The 12,759-nt window shown below is 36.9% G+C and overlaps 1 protein-coding gene across 1 annotated transcript; it reads left to right on the forward strand.

Moving 5' to 3' along the window:
- The first annotated feature begins 4,986 nt into the window (after positions 1 to 4,986).
- LOC149255711 (uncharacterized) lies at positions 4,987 to 5,909 on the forward strand. The gene is made up of 2 exons (XM_089457288.1): positions 4,987 to 5,254; positions 5,380 to 5,909. The coding sequence occupies exons 1-2, from the start codon at positions 5,139 to 5,141 to the stop codon at positions 5,600 to 5,602; spliced, it is 339 nt and encodes a 112-aa protein (XP_089313414.1). The 5' UTR covers positions 4,987 to 5,138; the 3' UTR covers positions 5,603 to 5,909.
- The last annotated feature ends 6,850 nt before the right edge of the window (positions 5,910 to 12,759 follow it).

The raw sequence follows: 12,759 nt of genomic DNA on the forward strand, positions 1-12,759 counted from the left end.
TACTCCCGGTTATGCCTTCTCGTATATGTGCAAGTTAATATTCATATTTCTTTTCATTTGTCAACTATTTCTCTATGGTATGACAAAGTGATTGAAATTTGAAAGTATGGTTCGTATATGTGCAAGTTAATATTCATATTTCTTTTCATTTGTCAATGGTTTCTCCATGGTATGAGAAAGTGATTGAAATTTGAAAGTATAATATATCTAGTATTGTTGTCTGTGCTTGTTTTCTTTTGTCATATATTCATATAATAATGAGGATTAGGTGCAATGGTTGTTGAGTCTTGAGAAAGGGTTGCAGTGAATTATGTGTTCTCTGACCCTGCCTTCACTAGATAAGGACAACAAAGTCACAAGAGAATGCCATTATTTTCTTAACCAAGTTTTATGGACGTGTTGGTTTAACGAATCTCATAACCAAGGCCCCCAAGCAATTGAGGCGTGGAAAAGTAATGTTTGCATGAATTTATCTTAATGTAAACTTGGGTATTTTTTCCCAAGATCCAAAAATACCTGTCTAACATGGAGTTTGAGGTCGTAGAAATATAGTGGCTTGAGATTGACAAATCCATTTAAACTAGGACCTGATTTGCAATGCCAGACTGCATAACTATGTTTACAAAACACGCAAGACTGCATAACTATGTTTACAAAACCTTTTTAATGCCGGTTTCACTTGTAGCTCTTGATTGTGTATTTATGTTTTGCATATAAAAATCCCTGTCTAACATGGAGTTTGAGGTCATAGAAGTATAGTGGCTTGAGATTGACAAATCCATTTAAACTAGGACCTGATTTGAAGTGCCAGACTGCATAGCTATGTTTACAAAACCTTTTTAATGTGGGTTTCACTTGTAGCTCTTGATTGTGTATTTATGTTTTGCATATAATGATAAATCAGCCAATTTAGTGCCCATCTCTTAATTTCATACACATCTCTTGAATTTCCAAAATGCATAGTAAACCATGGGCCTATCAGAATGATTATGTTCAATTGACTCCTTGCATTATATAACTTGGGTATATTTTTGTGTCACAATTATTTATTTTACCTCTTCCTTCGAATAAGTTCCCTCTCATTCATTTGCAAATCGAAGAGAAATAGACATGACAATCCATAAAAGTAGTTTGAGTGGTGGGTGGTGTAGATGGTTAATCTGATATATGGATCACTTGGCCTTTTTCTTTCTTAGAACTAGACAGAATGCCATGCGATGGTAGACAACATCCTCTAGATCATTCCCTACTTCTACGAAAGGCAATTTAGTGTCCCCAAATCCTAAATTTATGTTACCAATGAAAGGGATGGCTGGTTGTGAGTAGCACAAAGCAATGAAGGGTAGAGGAAGAGGCAAATTCAAAGGCTTCAAGCATGAAAAACCTAAGCATAAGGAATAGGAAAGTGCACCGATTGGAAATCTTTATGGTTCAAGCAGTAGATATAATGACCACCATAGTGTAAAAGAGATGTTACAGGATTTAGGAAATGGTAACTTTAATGGGGAGTACGTAGAGATATATTAGATGTCTCTATTCGAGCAGGAAAAGAAGCAGTATATATTCTGTTTTTTTCAATACTTCTAAATTATGATCAAATCACTCGCTGGTGAAGTCCAATGACTGAGTCCATCCAGCGCGGGAAAGCCAACACATATACAAATTGAACAAAGCACACACACGGTTGCACCCCTCCAAACCTATCGGACAGAAAACAATGGTCTTGAGAACAAGTTTCCATATTTCCTTTTGTAGTAGACCATGGAAAATTAAAGGTAGAAAACTTAGATGTTTGGTGTCTTTAGCACTTGTATCATAAGCTACTCTTCTAGTAGAATAAGGTCCACCTATCCCCCAAAGAGTATAGTAAGAATAAGGTCCACCTTTCACCCAGAGAGTATAGCAAGAAATTCCCATTTATTTTTTCATTTCTTGTTGTGGATAGGATCCTCTTTTACTACATCTCTTCCTCGCTACCTAGATGGGCATAGTTTTGACTGTTGGACTATATGTTCCAGTTGTGTTTGTGGGCCAAGTTTGGTGTGCTCGAGGCTTGCCAATGGTGCCTTGGGATCAGTAGATAGATGTGCCTTGATGGATGGGTGGGATAATGATCTTCGAATCGAAAGCCAATCCTAATGTATACCTTCCTTGTCCTCCTTATTAAACAATGCAATTATAAACTCTTTTATTTCTTCCCCTCAAATCACTATTCTAAGTTCGAAGACAAAATACAAATATGTGGCATGCATTACTTATGAGCATGTCACTTTAAGCTTGCTCAACACCTTGTGAGCCTTGAAGCCTTGGGCCAACAAAGGATCCAACTCCTAAAAGGTTGATGAAGCTATTGGAAAATGTTACAACAAAAGGTTATTCCGAGTGATACTTTGAGTTAATTTTTTTGCACCCCAATTAACTCTACATTAGCTTCCTACTATCTGCAATTACTACCTACTATTATGTCCAAATAAACACCAGTCAAGTCACAGTGACAGAGTATTGTGAGTCTTGTTACTCTCTTGTCTCTACCTATCCTCACGCTAGAAACTTCAACGGAATTGTAGTGCCTGGATGACTCAATCTAATTCCATGCATGACAATAATATGTAACTATTTTCATGCATGCATTGCATTTGCAAATTTAAAGCTAAAACAAAAATCATGATAAGCTTATTAGAATGATTTTTCACATTCTTAAAATGATAAGCTTATTAAATTGAAATTGATAATTTGAACATTCTTTCAAAAAATCAGCTTCCAGATAATGGTTTCAAAAATAATAACATGTGTCCAAAAACATTGTACTTCCAACAAAAATCTCGCAACCTCCATATTCTTTCTACATAATTTTCATATCAGCTATACTAAAAAAATAAGAACATGGCCCACGGGGCTTTGGATTGACGATGAATGGGTGCACTGTTAAGGCACTCCTTGTGATAGGTCACTGGTTAAAATCCCCCGTGGGTGCTTACCTACCAAAAAAAAAAAAACAAGAACATGGAAGACACCAAGGAGATCAGTGGTAAAGAAAAATGTGATCTTTTGAATAGTTTCAAGGATCATGAAGGAAATAATACAGAGGTGACTCAATAAGAAGTGATCAAGAAGAAATATGGAGGAATTGTACCAAAACAACCTCTAATTTTGAAGGTAACAAATCACGATCTATTTCTTTATTTATAAGGCATTCATGTTGGCATAATCACACAAGGTCTTTAACTTCAACATAGGCCTCATGATTTGTAAGGCTCAAGGAAGCATTATTGTAGTAAGATTTCATTGTAACACGGTCATTGTCTTTTCTTGATATTTTTTTGTCTTTCAACAATTCTCAAACATTAATTAGTGTTATATGCTATTGCCTTACGACGTTTCCTTTGCAACATCTGGTGCAATTGCTAGTTATTTTTAAAAGAAATTAATATGATAATGAGGTGATCAATCCCACCCTCGATAACCAGAATTATTTCTCTATGTTGACTAGCACTAAGAAGAAAATGAACATAGCTAGGATTAGAACTAAATCTCATGAGCTTCGGAGTGAGATTGGGCGATGGTCTACTCCCAAGAATTCCTCGGACAATAGAATTTGTCAAATTTGTGATACTAAGAAGGTGGAAGATGAAAAACACTTCCTTTGCTAGTTATTTTTAAAAGAAATTAGTATGATAACGAGGTGATCAATCCCACCCTCGATAACCAAAATTATTTCTCTATGTTGACTAGCACTAAGAAGAAAATGAACATAGCTAGGATTAGAACTAAATCTCATGAGATTCGGAGTGAGACCGAGCGATGGTCTACTCCCAAGACTTCCTCAGACAATAGAATTTGTCAAATTTGTGATACTAAGAAGGTGGAAGATGAAAAACACTTCCTTTTAGACTGCCCGACTCTTGCCCACATCCGCTCTCAATTCCGATGGTCTGCTCCCAAGATTCCCTGGGACAATAGAATTTCTCAGATTTGTGATACTAAAAAGGTGGAAGATGAAAAGCACTTCCTTTTAGACTGCCTGACTCTTCCCCACATCCGCTCTCAATTCCCTATCATCAGTCACACCTTCGATCTTCTTGACTTATTAACCCAACCCAACTATAGCTATCTTGGAATGCTTCTTTCTTTGCTCTTTGATCACAAATATAAAATTTTGAATAATAACAATCAAACTCTCACATTAATCTTAGTGAACGTTAATCATCATCATCATCAATTTATAAATTATAATAATTTATAAATTAATCTTTTTAACATTTATATCCTTTTACAAATTTTATGAAAATAATTTATATAAATATGCTCAATATTAAATAACATTTTTTACATTAAAATTGATAATACCTACCTTCGTTTTACATGCTTCTAAAGAGCCAATTTGTGCATCTACATATAGTGATATAGTCATCAAATGCTTAAAATATATTAAATGATAGTTAACTTGCATAATAATGATCCACCTAACTTGTAAATTACAGATCTTTTGTGAAGTGCAAAGTTTTTTCTCGCATTGATTTCCTATTAAGACATAACACACTGTCTTCACAATTTCGACGAAAGATTTTGATAGTTTGAATAAATTTTAACTGTATTTAACAAAAAAAAAACAAATCACTCGGAACCATTTACCTGTCCAATTCTATCCCGAATATATATCAATCCCATTCAAAGCGCACAAATCTATATGGTCAACAAAATTATATTCTTATAAGACCAAACAAAACTACTCATGATGAAATGAAAAACCTTTAGCTCAGATAACACAAAATAAAAATATCAGTGTGGCTGACGATACGTTGAATGCGAAAAATTCGTGGTGCCTTGTGCTGGGTCGGCTTCCTGCCTCATGATATCAAAACAAGAAGCCGCCAACGGTATTGTACTTGCGGTTTTTCGATAAAGGATCTTCCTCCCTCTTTCCCATTGTTTTTTACCTTGCCGTAATCTCACGCTGCTGTCTTTAAAACCCAAAAACAGGGGGTAGGGGGTGGATTTTCCCTCGCCGGCTCCTCGTTTTATATGTGTAACCAGGAGACGAATAAGATAAAAGCCGGTAACTCGGTATAGTCGTTTATTTATTTTTCTGAAGCAGACTTAGAGTGTACGTTTGATCTCTTTCGCTGCAAATAGATAATATGGATTCCCACGTTACTGCACCAGACTTGGCGTATGACAGGGAAGAGTTTTCGGTCGATGGTCACAACCCTAAAAAATCTGATACCGCTCAGAGGAAGCCACCAATTTCCCCAAGGTATTGATCTGTCCCAACAACAACATATTTCTTTGATAAAAATAGTCAACAGCATGTATCTGTCAGTATATCTGATTGTTAGGGTTACTCATGTTATGGTATTGACTAGTTTTGTATTATTGCAGTGTTATTGCTCTGTGTTCTGCATGCCCGCAGCCCCGGTGGGAAAGCGAGTGGAAGTTCAACATAGAAGATGGGTTGCCCATCAATCACAACGACGGTAACAAGAAGTGGTGTAAAACTGGAGATGGAATGAAAGGCAAAGCAGGAAAAGGGAAGAAACTGTCAAGGGGCATGGGAAGGGTATTTTATCATAGGCAGCCCCGTGTTGTTCTGGTCTCTCCTTGAAAGATTCAAGTGCCCCTACAAATTTGTTTTCCCAGAAAGGCTAAATCTGAGTTATACCGAGATCTGTGCTGGACTGGATTGGAGATTTTTTTATCTGTGAAGTCCAAAAGGGACAACCTTAGTTGTATGGCTTTAAGCAAACTTTTGTATTTCTTCTGTTGTTGCACATACAGATTGGTCATTCTGAGAGCTGTTCAAATGAATTCATGGTTACAGAAGTTAACTGCAAAAAATTCATGTGTTGCCTCATAACCAGTAGCGGAATTGAACACTGTTCTGTTCTATTAATTTGATTATATTCGTTGCATTTTTAGTGATTACTTTTTAACAGATCACAAAATATACAGTTGGATTTATTAATTTGATTATATTCGTTGCCTATTTTGGTAAATGTTTTTTTAACAGATCCCAAAATATACAGTGCGATTGTTGTATTACTAGTGCGTGCATGATGATTAGCAGTACTTAAAATCTAAATGATGACTAAACAAGCGAACCACAAATTAAAAAACTCAGACCAAGGCAAATAGAATTAACGTATGTATTTTCCTTCTTTAATGACTGGAATCGTTTACAGTAATAAAGTAGTTTTCAGTGGGAGTAGTTAAGAACAATCAAGTAACCTGTTATAAATTAATTTAGTTTCAAGTTAGTTTTTCTTTTTTTGGTCTAGTCTTTTTCTTAAATTTAGTTTTAAGTTTTTATCTCTTTTTTCTTCTATTCCCCAGAATCTTCCGGGAAGAGGCACAAAGTCAATATAATCATTATGTAGAAATTCCCAGTAAAATAGTACAAATCATATCATTATATAGAAATTCTTAATAGAGTACTACAAAGTAGCTCAACTAAAATCTTTTTTTTCTTAAGTTTTTATCTCTTCCTTCTTCTATTCCCAAGAATCAAGGAATATGCTCAAAGTTAATATAATTACTATATAGAAATTATTCCCAATAGAGTAGTATAGAGTAGCTCACAAGGGAGCATTATTTCAATAAAGCTTCTATTTCTAAGAATTATTCCCAAGAATCACAAAAGAGCATTAGGTCAATAAAACTTCTGTTCCCAAGAATCAAGAAAAAGGTACAAAATCAATATAATAATATATAGAAATTTCCAATAAAATAATACAAAATCACTCACAAAAGAGCATTATGTCAATAAAATTTAAACCCAAGTAAAAAGGTTATTATTAAAGTTTCAAGGTTTATATATTCCATGAATAATATTTTTCATTTAGGTATTTCTGAGGTGTATCTTAAAAAGTTGGTTCACTATAAAGAAAGTGCTTTATTTGAAAATATTTATCATATTTCAATTTAATATTTGATGATGAAGTAAAAAGGTTATTATTAAAGTTTCAAGGTTTATATATTCCATGAATAATATTTTTCATTTAGGTATTTCTGAGGTGTATCTTAAAAAGTTGGTTCACTATAAAGAAAGTGCTTTATTTGAAAATATTTATCATATTTCAATTTAATATTTGATGATGATGATGATGATGATGATGATGATGATGATGATGATGATGATGATGATGATGATGATGATGATGATGATGATGATGGTGGTGGTGGTGGTGGTGGTGGTGGTGGTTAACATCCACTGAGACCAAACTTTGGTCTATCGGACCTAAAGAAATGAATTATTTAGTTTGATTTAAGATTTTATTCTTATGCTCAAAAAGCTTGGAGAGAAGCCTCCTGAGCTCACTGTAATTTTGACAACTTAAAAGGCTAGGAAGGTCAGTATTGCAACAAAGATTTTGAAACTGAGTGTAGAAATTCTCACTGTAGATTAGCAAATTATGCAATATACTAAAGCAAAATACAAGATCTACTTCTACAACAAACTTTGCGGAAGCTTAATTGAATATGAGCAAGATCAAATAGAACACATAACTGAGAACAAGAAACCAATCACACATGAACGCCTAAAACTCCAATCTCTATATTATCATACAAGTGGAAATATGTCCGGATTACAAAAAGAATCAGCTCACAAGCTATCCTGCTCTCTCTGCAATCCCTCTGCTGCTCATAGACAGTCAAAGGCTTCTCATAAACCTTCTCCTCTGCCCTCCAAGCCTCCTATTTCCTTGCGCAGTTTTCCTTGGGGTTCAGTGCTACCACCTGTGTGAATTGGCCTCTTGACACACTCACTAACCTTTGATCTAACTGTGCAATCCTGAAGGAGATAATTCTTTCTGCATGGATGAGCTTCCTATATAGGAAAAATCCTCCAACTGATAGTACACTGCCCCTTCCTCTGATCTCAACTGGGTCTCTGACTGAACTGACATGCATGAGTTATTTATGAGAGAATATTCAGTTATCTGAACAGCAGCAGTTACATGCATGCAAGCATTAACTAACTGAACTCACAATTAGTTCAACAAACTATTTGAACTAATTTAACTGGACTTAACTAAATTAACTGAGTTAACTAATTACAACTCAAAGTACAACTCATCCTGATCTCCTTTATTCAAGGGATAACTTCCTCAATCAATGGAGAAATTGTTGCATGTTTTCACATAGACTTCATGTTTGATTTCCTACAACTAATTAACTCAAGATGAATTAATTAATTATTTTACAAACAACTGCTAAGATCAAATTCGAATTTTACTTCTCAATTTTAGTTCAGGGACTAACTAAAATTGGAATCTATCCCAAAATACTATTTATAGCAATGCAATTTTTAGCATTTCCATTTTTCATTTGTTGTTGCTATGTCCAACACTGGTACCTGAAATGCTATTTTTAGCATTTCTTGTTGCTATTTCCAACACTCCCTCTCAACAAGAAAGGCATTCAACTCGAACCCGATCCTGAACCTTTGAAATGTTCTGCATGCAACATTTCTCCCAAGTGTTTTTGCTCCAACAACTCTAGAAACAAAAAAAAAAATTCCCAACTGACCTCCCTGTTGGGCTAGAAACATCCTCTAATGCTGAAGCTTCTTCTGCCGCTGACAAGTGCTCCGTCTATGACCTCTGAGCTACTGCAACACTCCATGCATCTCGCACTGTTGCACACCTCTCTGTGCCATCCTACACTGGTGCAACACTCCTATGCCTCTCGCATTGTTGCAGCCTGCTAACTCTGCGCTGTCCTTGGATTCCTGCATTGTAGCTTTCTCTGCCGCTCCATCTGCATCTGCCTCTACCCACTCAGCCAATCCTGCTACTCCTCGTCGGGGCTCCCGTAGCAAGGTCTAATCAAAGAGGTTGGGTACTTTAATGATCCTGCCCCTATTCCATCATTCTTGGGACTGTCACTCCACATCGCCCCACTTCCGACCTGGAGTATGGATGCATGTGATCCCTCTACCCACTTGGCTCGAAATTTCCCCCTACTGGAGGTCTTTGTATGAGTGGATGCCTCCACTCGGTCTCCTCTCGGCTTCTCTAGTTGTGGCTGCTCCACAACCTCCTGAAGCTGCCTCACCAATTGTGGCTCCACAATTGTTTGAGACTTCTTTTGTGGCTGCATGTTGAGAGGTAATGTACTCTCCCTCTCAACCACCAAGTCTCCATCAGTTGCCTTGCTCCTCAAGGCTTTGCATGCATCTTGAACCTCAAAAGCATATAGGTTCTTGACTCATGAACCAATTTGCTTCACCTGTCTCGTGGTGATGTGTCGAAGGAAAACCTTTCCCTTACTGAAGACTACATCATAGCCTTTGTCTTCCAGCATTGCGATCGACACCAAATTTTTCCTTAGTCCTGGTACAAACTTGACATCGGTCAAGGTAATGCAAGGTTTATGTTCCCTTTGAAAAACAACTGTGCCTACACCTGAGACAGTATACTTTTCATCATTACCCATCGCTATGAGTATCTAGAGATCTTTCTCCTCCAAGGTACTAAACAAACTCTTGTCGTCGGTCATGTGGAAAGAAGCTCCATTATCAAGAAACCAACCACATCCCACCATGGATGAAACCATGCATGCGAAGAGGGTGAAATCCAACTCGAACTGTGAGTCTAGTGCCTCACCATCAGATCCCTCCTTTGATCCCATCTTGGATTTCTTTAGTGGACAATTTGTAGCAAAATGGCCCACCTCATGACAACAAAAGCATCGCAATTTTGATTTGTCAAACTTCTTCCCACCATAAGAAGAACTAGATTCGAGATGACAATCCTTCTCCTTCCCTTTCTTTGCCTTACTCGCTAAGGCGCAGTTTTCTTCATCCTCCTTGGACGAAGAACCATCTCTGGTGCTTCTTCTTATCTCCTCCTGCATCAGATCCGACCAAAGTCGTTCCCAATCTGGTAGTTTTTCTCTTCCATTAACCAAGTCTTGGTAGCTATGCCAACTCTTAGGAAGACTGAGGAGTGCAAGACTCACCATGTCATCATCAGTTGTCGTGATCCCTACACTTCCAAGCTCATTCCTGCAGGTGGTGAGCTTGTTCAGATATGTAGAGATCGTGTCGCCCTTTTCACACTTGATTTTCTGAAGCTTGTCTTTCAACGCAAGCTTCCTCTAATCGCTGCTATTCTGATATAGATCTTTCAATGTTTTCCACTTCAAAAACGGTGTCTCCTTCCCATGGAGACTCGAGACTATGTTGTCTCGAACTCCCTCCAGAAGGATTCTCCTTGCTCTAGCCACACATTTCTTCCATTCCGCCAATTCAGTAGCATCAGCCGCTGCTGGCTTGGGGACTTCTTGGTCAATGAAGTCCTTTAGACAATTATCCTCTAATACTGCTTCCATGCGATCCTTCCAGGCTATATAATTCGAGCTGCCATCGAGGGCATACTCGAGTCTTAAACCGTTGAATGCCATTGGTGAAATTTGAGATGTGATAAGAATTTGAATTCTATAATCAGGAACTTCAAACTTCGAACTTCTCCCTTCTTTGTATACTTTTCTTCGCTTTGATCACCTTTGCTCCGATACCATGTAGAAATTCTCATTGTAGATCAACAGATTATGTAATATACTAAAGCAAAATACAAGATCTACTTCTACAACAAACTTTGCGGAAGCTTAATCGAATATGAGCAAGATCAAATAGAACACATATAACTAAGAACGAGAAATCAATCACACATGAACACAGAAGAATAACTCGGGGAAAGCCTCAGCCTAAAACCCCAATCTCTATAGTATCATACAAGTGGAAATATGTCCGGATTACGAAAAGAATCAACTCACAAGCTATCCTGCTCTCTCTGCAATCCCTCTGCTGCTCATAGACAGTCAAAGCCTTCTCACAAACCTTCTCCTCTGCCCTCCAAGCCTCCTATTTCCTTGCACAGTTTTCCTTGGCATCTAGTGCTACCACCTGTGTGAATTGGCCTCTTCACACACTCACTAACCTCTGATCTAACCGCGCAATCCTGAAGGAGATCATTCCTTCTGCATGGATGAGTTTCCTATCAGCTGATAGTACAATGTCCCTTACTCCGATCTCAACTGGGTCTCTGACTGAACTGACATGCATGAGTTATTTATGAGAGAATATTTAGTTATCTGAAGAGCAGCAGTTACATGCATGCAATCATTAACTAACTAAGACCACAATTAGTTCAACAAACTATTTGAACTAATCTAACTGTACTTAACTCAGTTAACTGAGCTAACTAATTACAACTCAAAGTACAACTCATCCTGATCTCCTTTAATCAAGGAATAACTTCCTCAATCAATGGAGAGCTGTTGCATGTCTTCACATAGACTTCATGTTTGATTTCCTACAACTAATTAACTCAAGATGAATTAATTAATTATTTTACAAACAGCGGCTAAGATCAAATTCAAATTTTACTTCTCAATTTTAGTTCGGGTACTAACTAAAATTGGAATATATCCCAAAATACTATTTATAGCAATGCTATTTTTAGCATTTCCATTTTTCATTCCTTGTTGTTATGCCCAACATTAGTACTTGAAATGCTATTTATAGCAATGTTATTTTTAGCATTTCTTGTTGCTATTTCCAACATTGAGATCTAATGTGGTTGTACACGGGGCACTCTAAGAGGAAGTGATTTTCATCCTCGATGTTCGTATTCTCACAGAGATGGTAGCATCTTTCCATCCATGGTGTTTTAGGAACTGCCCAACGACCCATTTCACTATGGAGCTCATGAGAGTTCGTTCTAATCTTGGCTATATTAATTTTCTTCTTTGAGCTAGTTAAAATAGAGAGATACTTTTGATATTCTAGGGTGGGGTTGATGACCTCCTTATGATATCTTAATTTTCTTTTAGCTGTTAAATCTTTCTCACACCATATTTTTTCTTTTTATCTTAGAAGTAACAATATTTTTAATGTTATTAATGTTTTGCAATGCAACATTCTCATCAATCTCCCAATGGTTTAACCAGGCCCTGGTGTCTTTATACCAACCTCATTTGAGCCTTAGGTGGTTTTGGCTGGAATTTAAAGCTAGCTTAGGAAGTCTATGGTCTCCTATGTTATTGATTTTGTGCTTGTACAATAGAAGCCTAGTGATAGCTAGGCTCTCGATAGGGGAAAGACCCACTTCTATAAGGAGAATAGGATAGGGTGTGTTGCTTTTAATTTTGAGGTTATACATTATAAAACGCTTCTGGATTTGCTCAATCTTTCTCTAGGATTCTCTAGAAATGCTACAACCCCAAACCTCACATCCATATAAGATAACTGGAGTGACTAAAGTTTCAAAGAGGAACTTCTTTCTATCCCACATTATGAGGTTTGTCGTTTTACAATTATTTTCAAGACCAAAATAAGCTTTCCATCCCCCATTAATCATTTTCTCAATGCTATAGTTCCAGTTGAGCTTGTGATGAATATCACTTCCTAGGTACTTGTAGGAAGACACTTCCTCCAAGTTACTATTGTCATACATAAAATTAACGTAAGTGTCCTTCTTGGATTTGATAATCATAACTTTTGTTTTGTCAGTGTTAACAATCATACCCATGGTAGAGTAGAAATCCTTAAGAAGTATAATTTGCTTATCAAGATCAGATGAGCACCTTGCAAGAAGAACAATATTGTCAGCGTAGAGAAGAAGGATGATGACTATCCCAGCTAAGATCGTGCTAGCACATCCTGCTTACTTTAAACAACCTTCTAGCTTGTCGATGTAAATGCCAAATAGGGTAGGGGAGAGGGGACAAGCTTGTTTAACTCTGATATTACACTTA

The sequence above is a fragment of the Pinus tabuliformis genome, chromosome 7 (assembly GCF_031772625.1).
Source record: "Pinus tabuliformis cultivar Carrire ecotype Pingquan chromosome 7, CPIR1, whole genome shotgun sequence".
Taxonomy (NCBI): Eukaryota; Viridiplantae; Streptophyta; class Pinopsida; order Pinales; family Pinaceae; genus Pinus; species Pinus tabuliformis.

Coding starts and splice junctions, on each gene's coding strand:
- LOC149255711 (XM_089457288.1), top strand. CDS start 5,139: ATGGATTCCCACGTTACTGCACCAGACTTGGCGTATGACAGGGAAGAG. Junction 5,255..5,379: donor AAGCCACCAATTTCCCCAAG/GTATTGATCTGT, acceptor GTATTATTGCAG/TGTTATTGCTCTGTGTTCTG.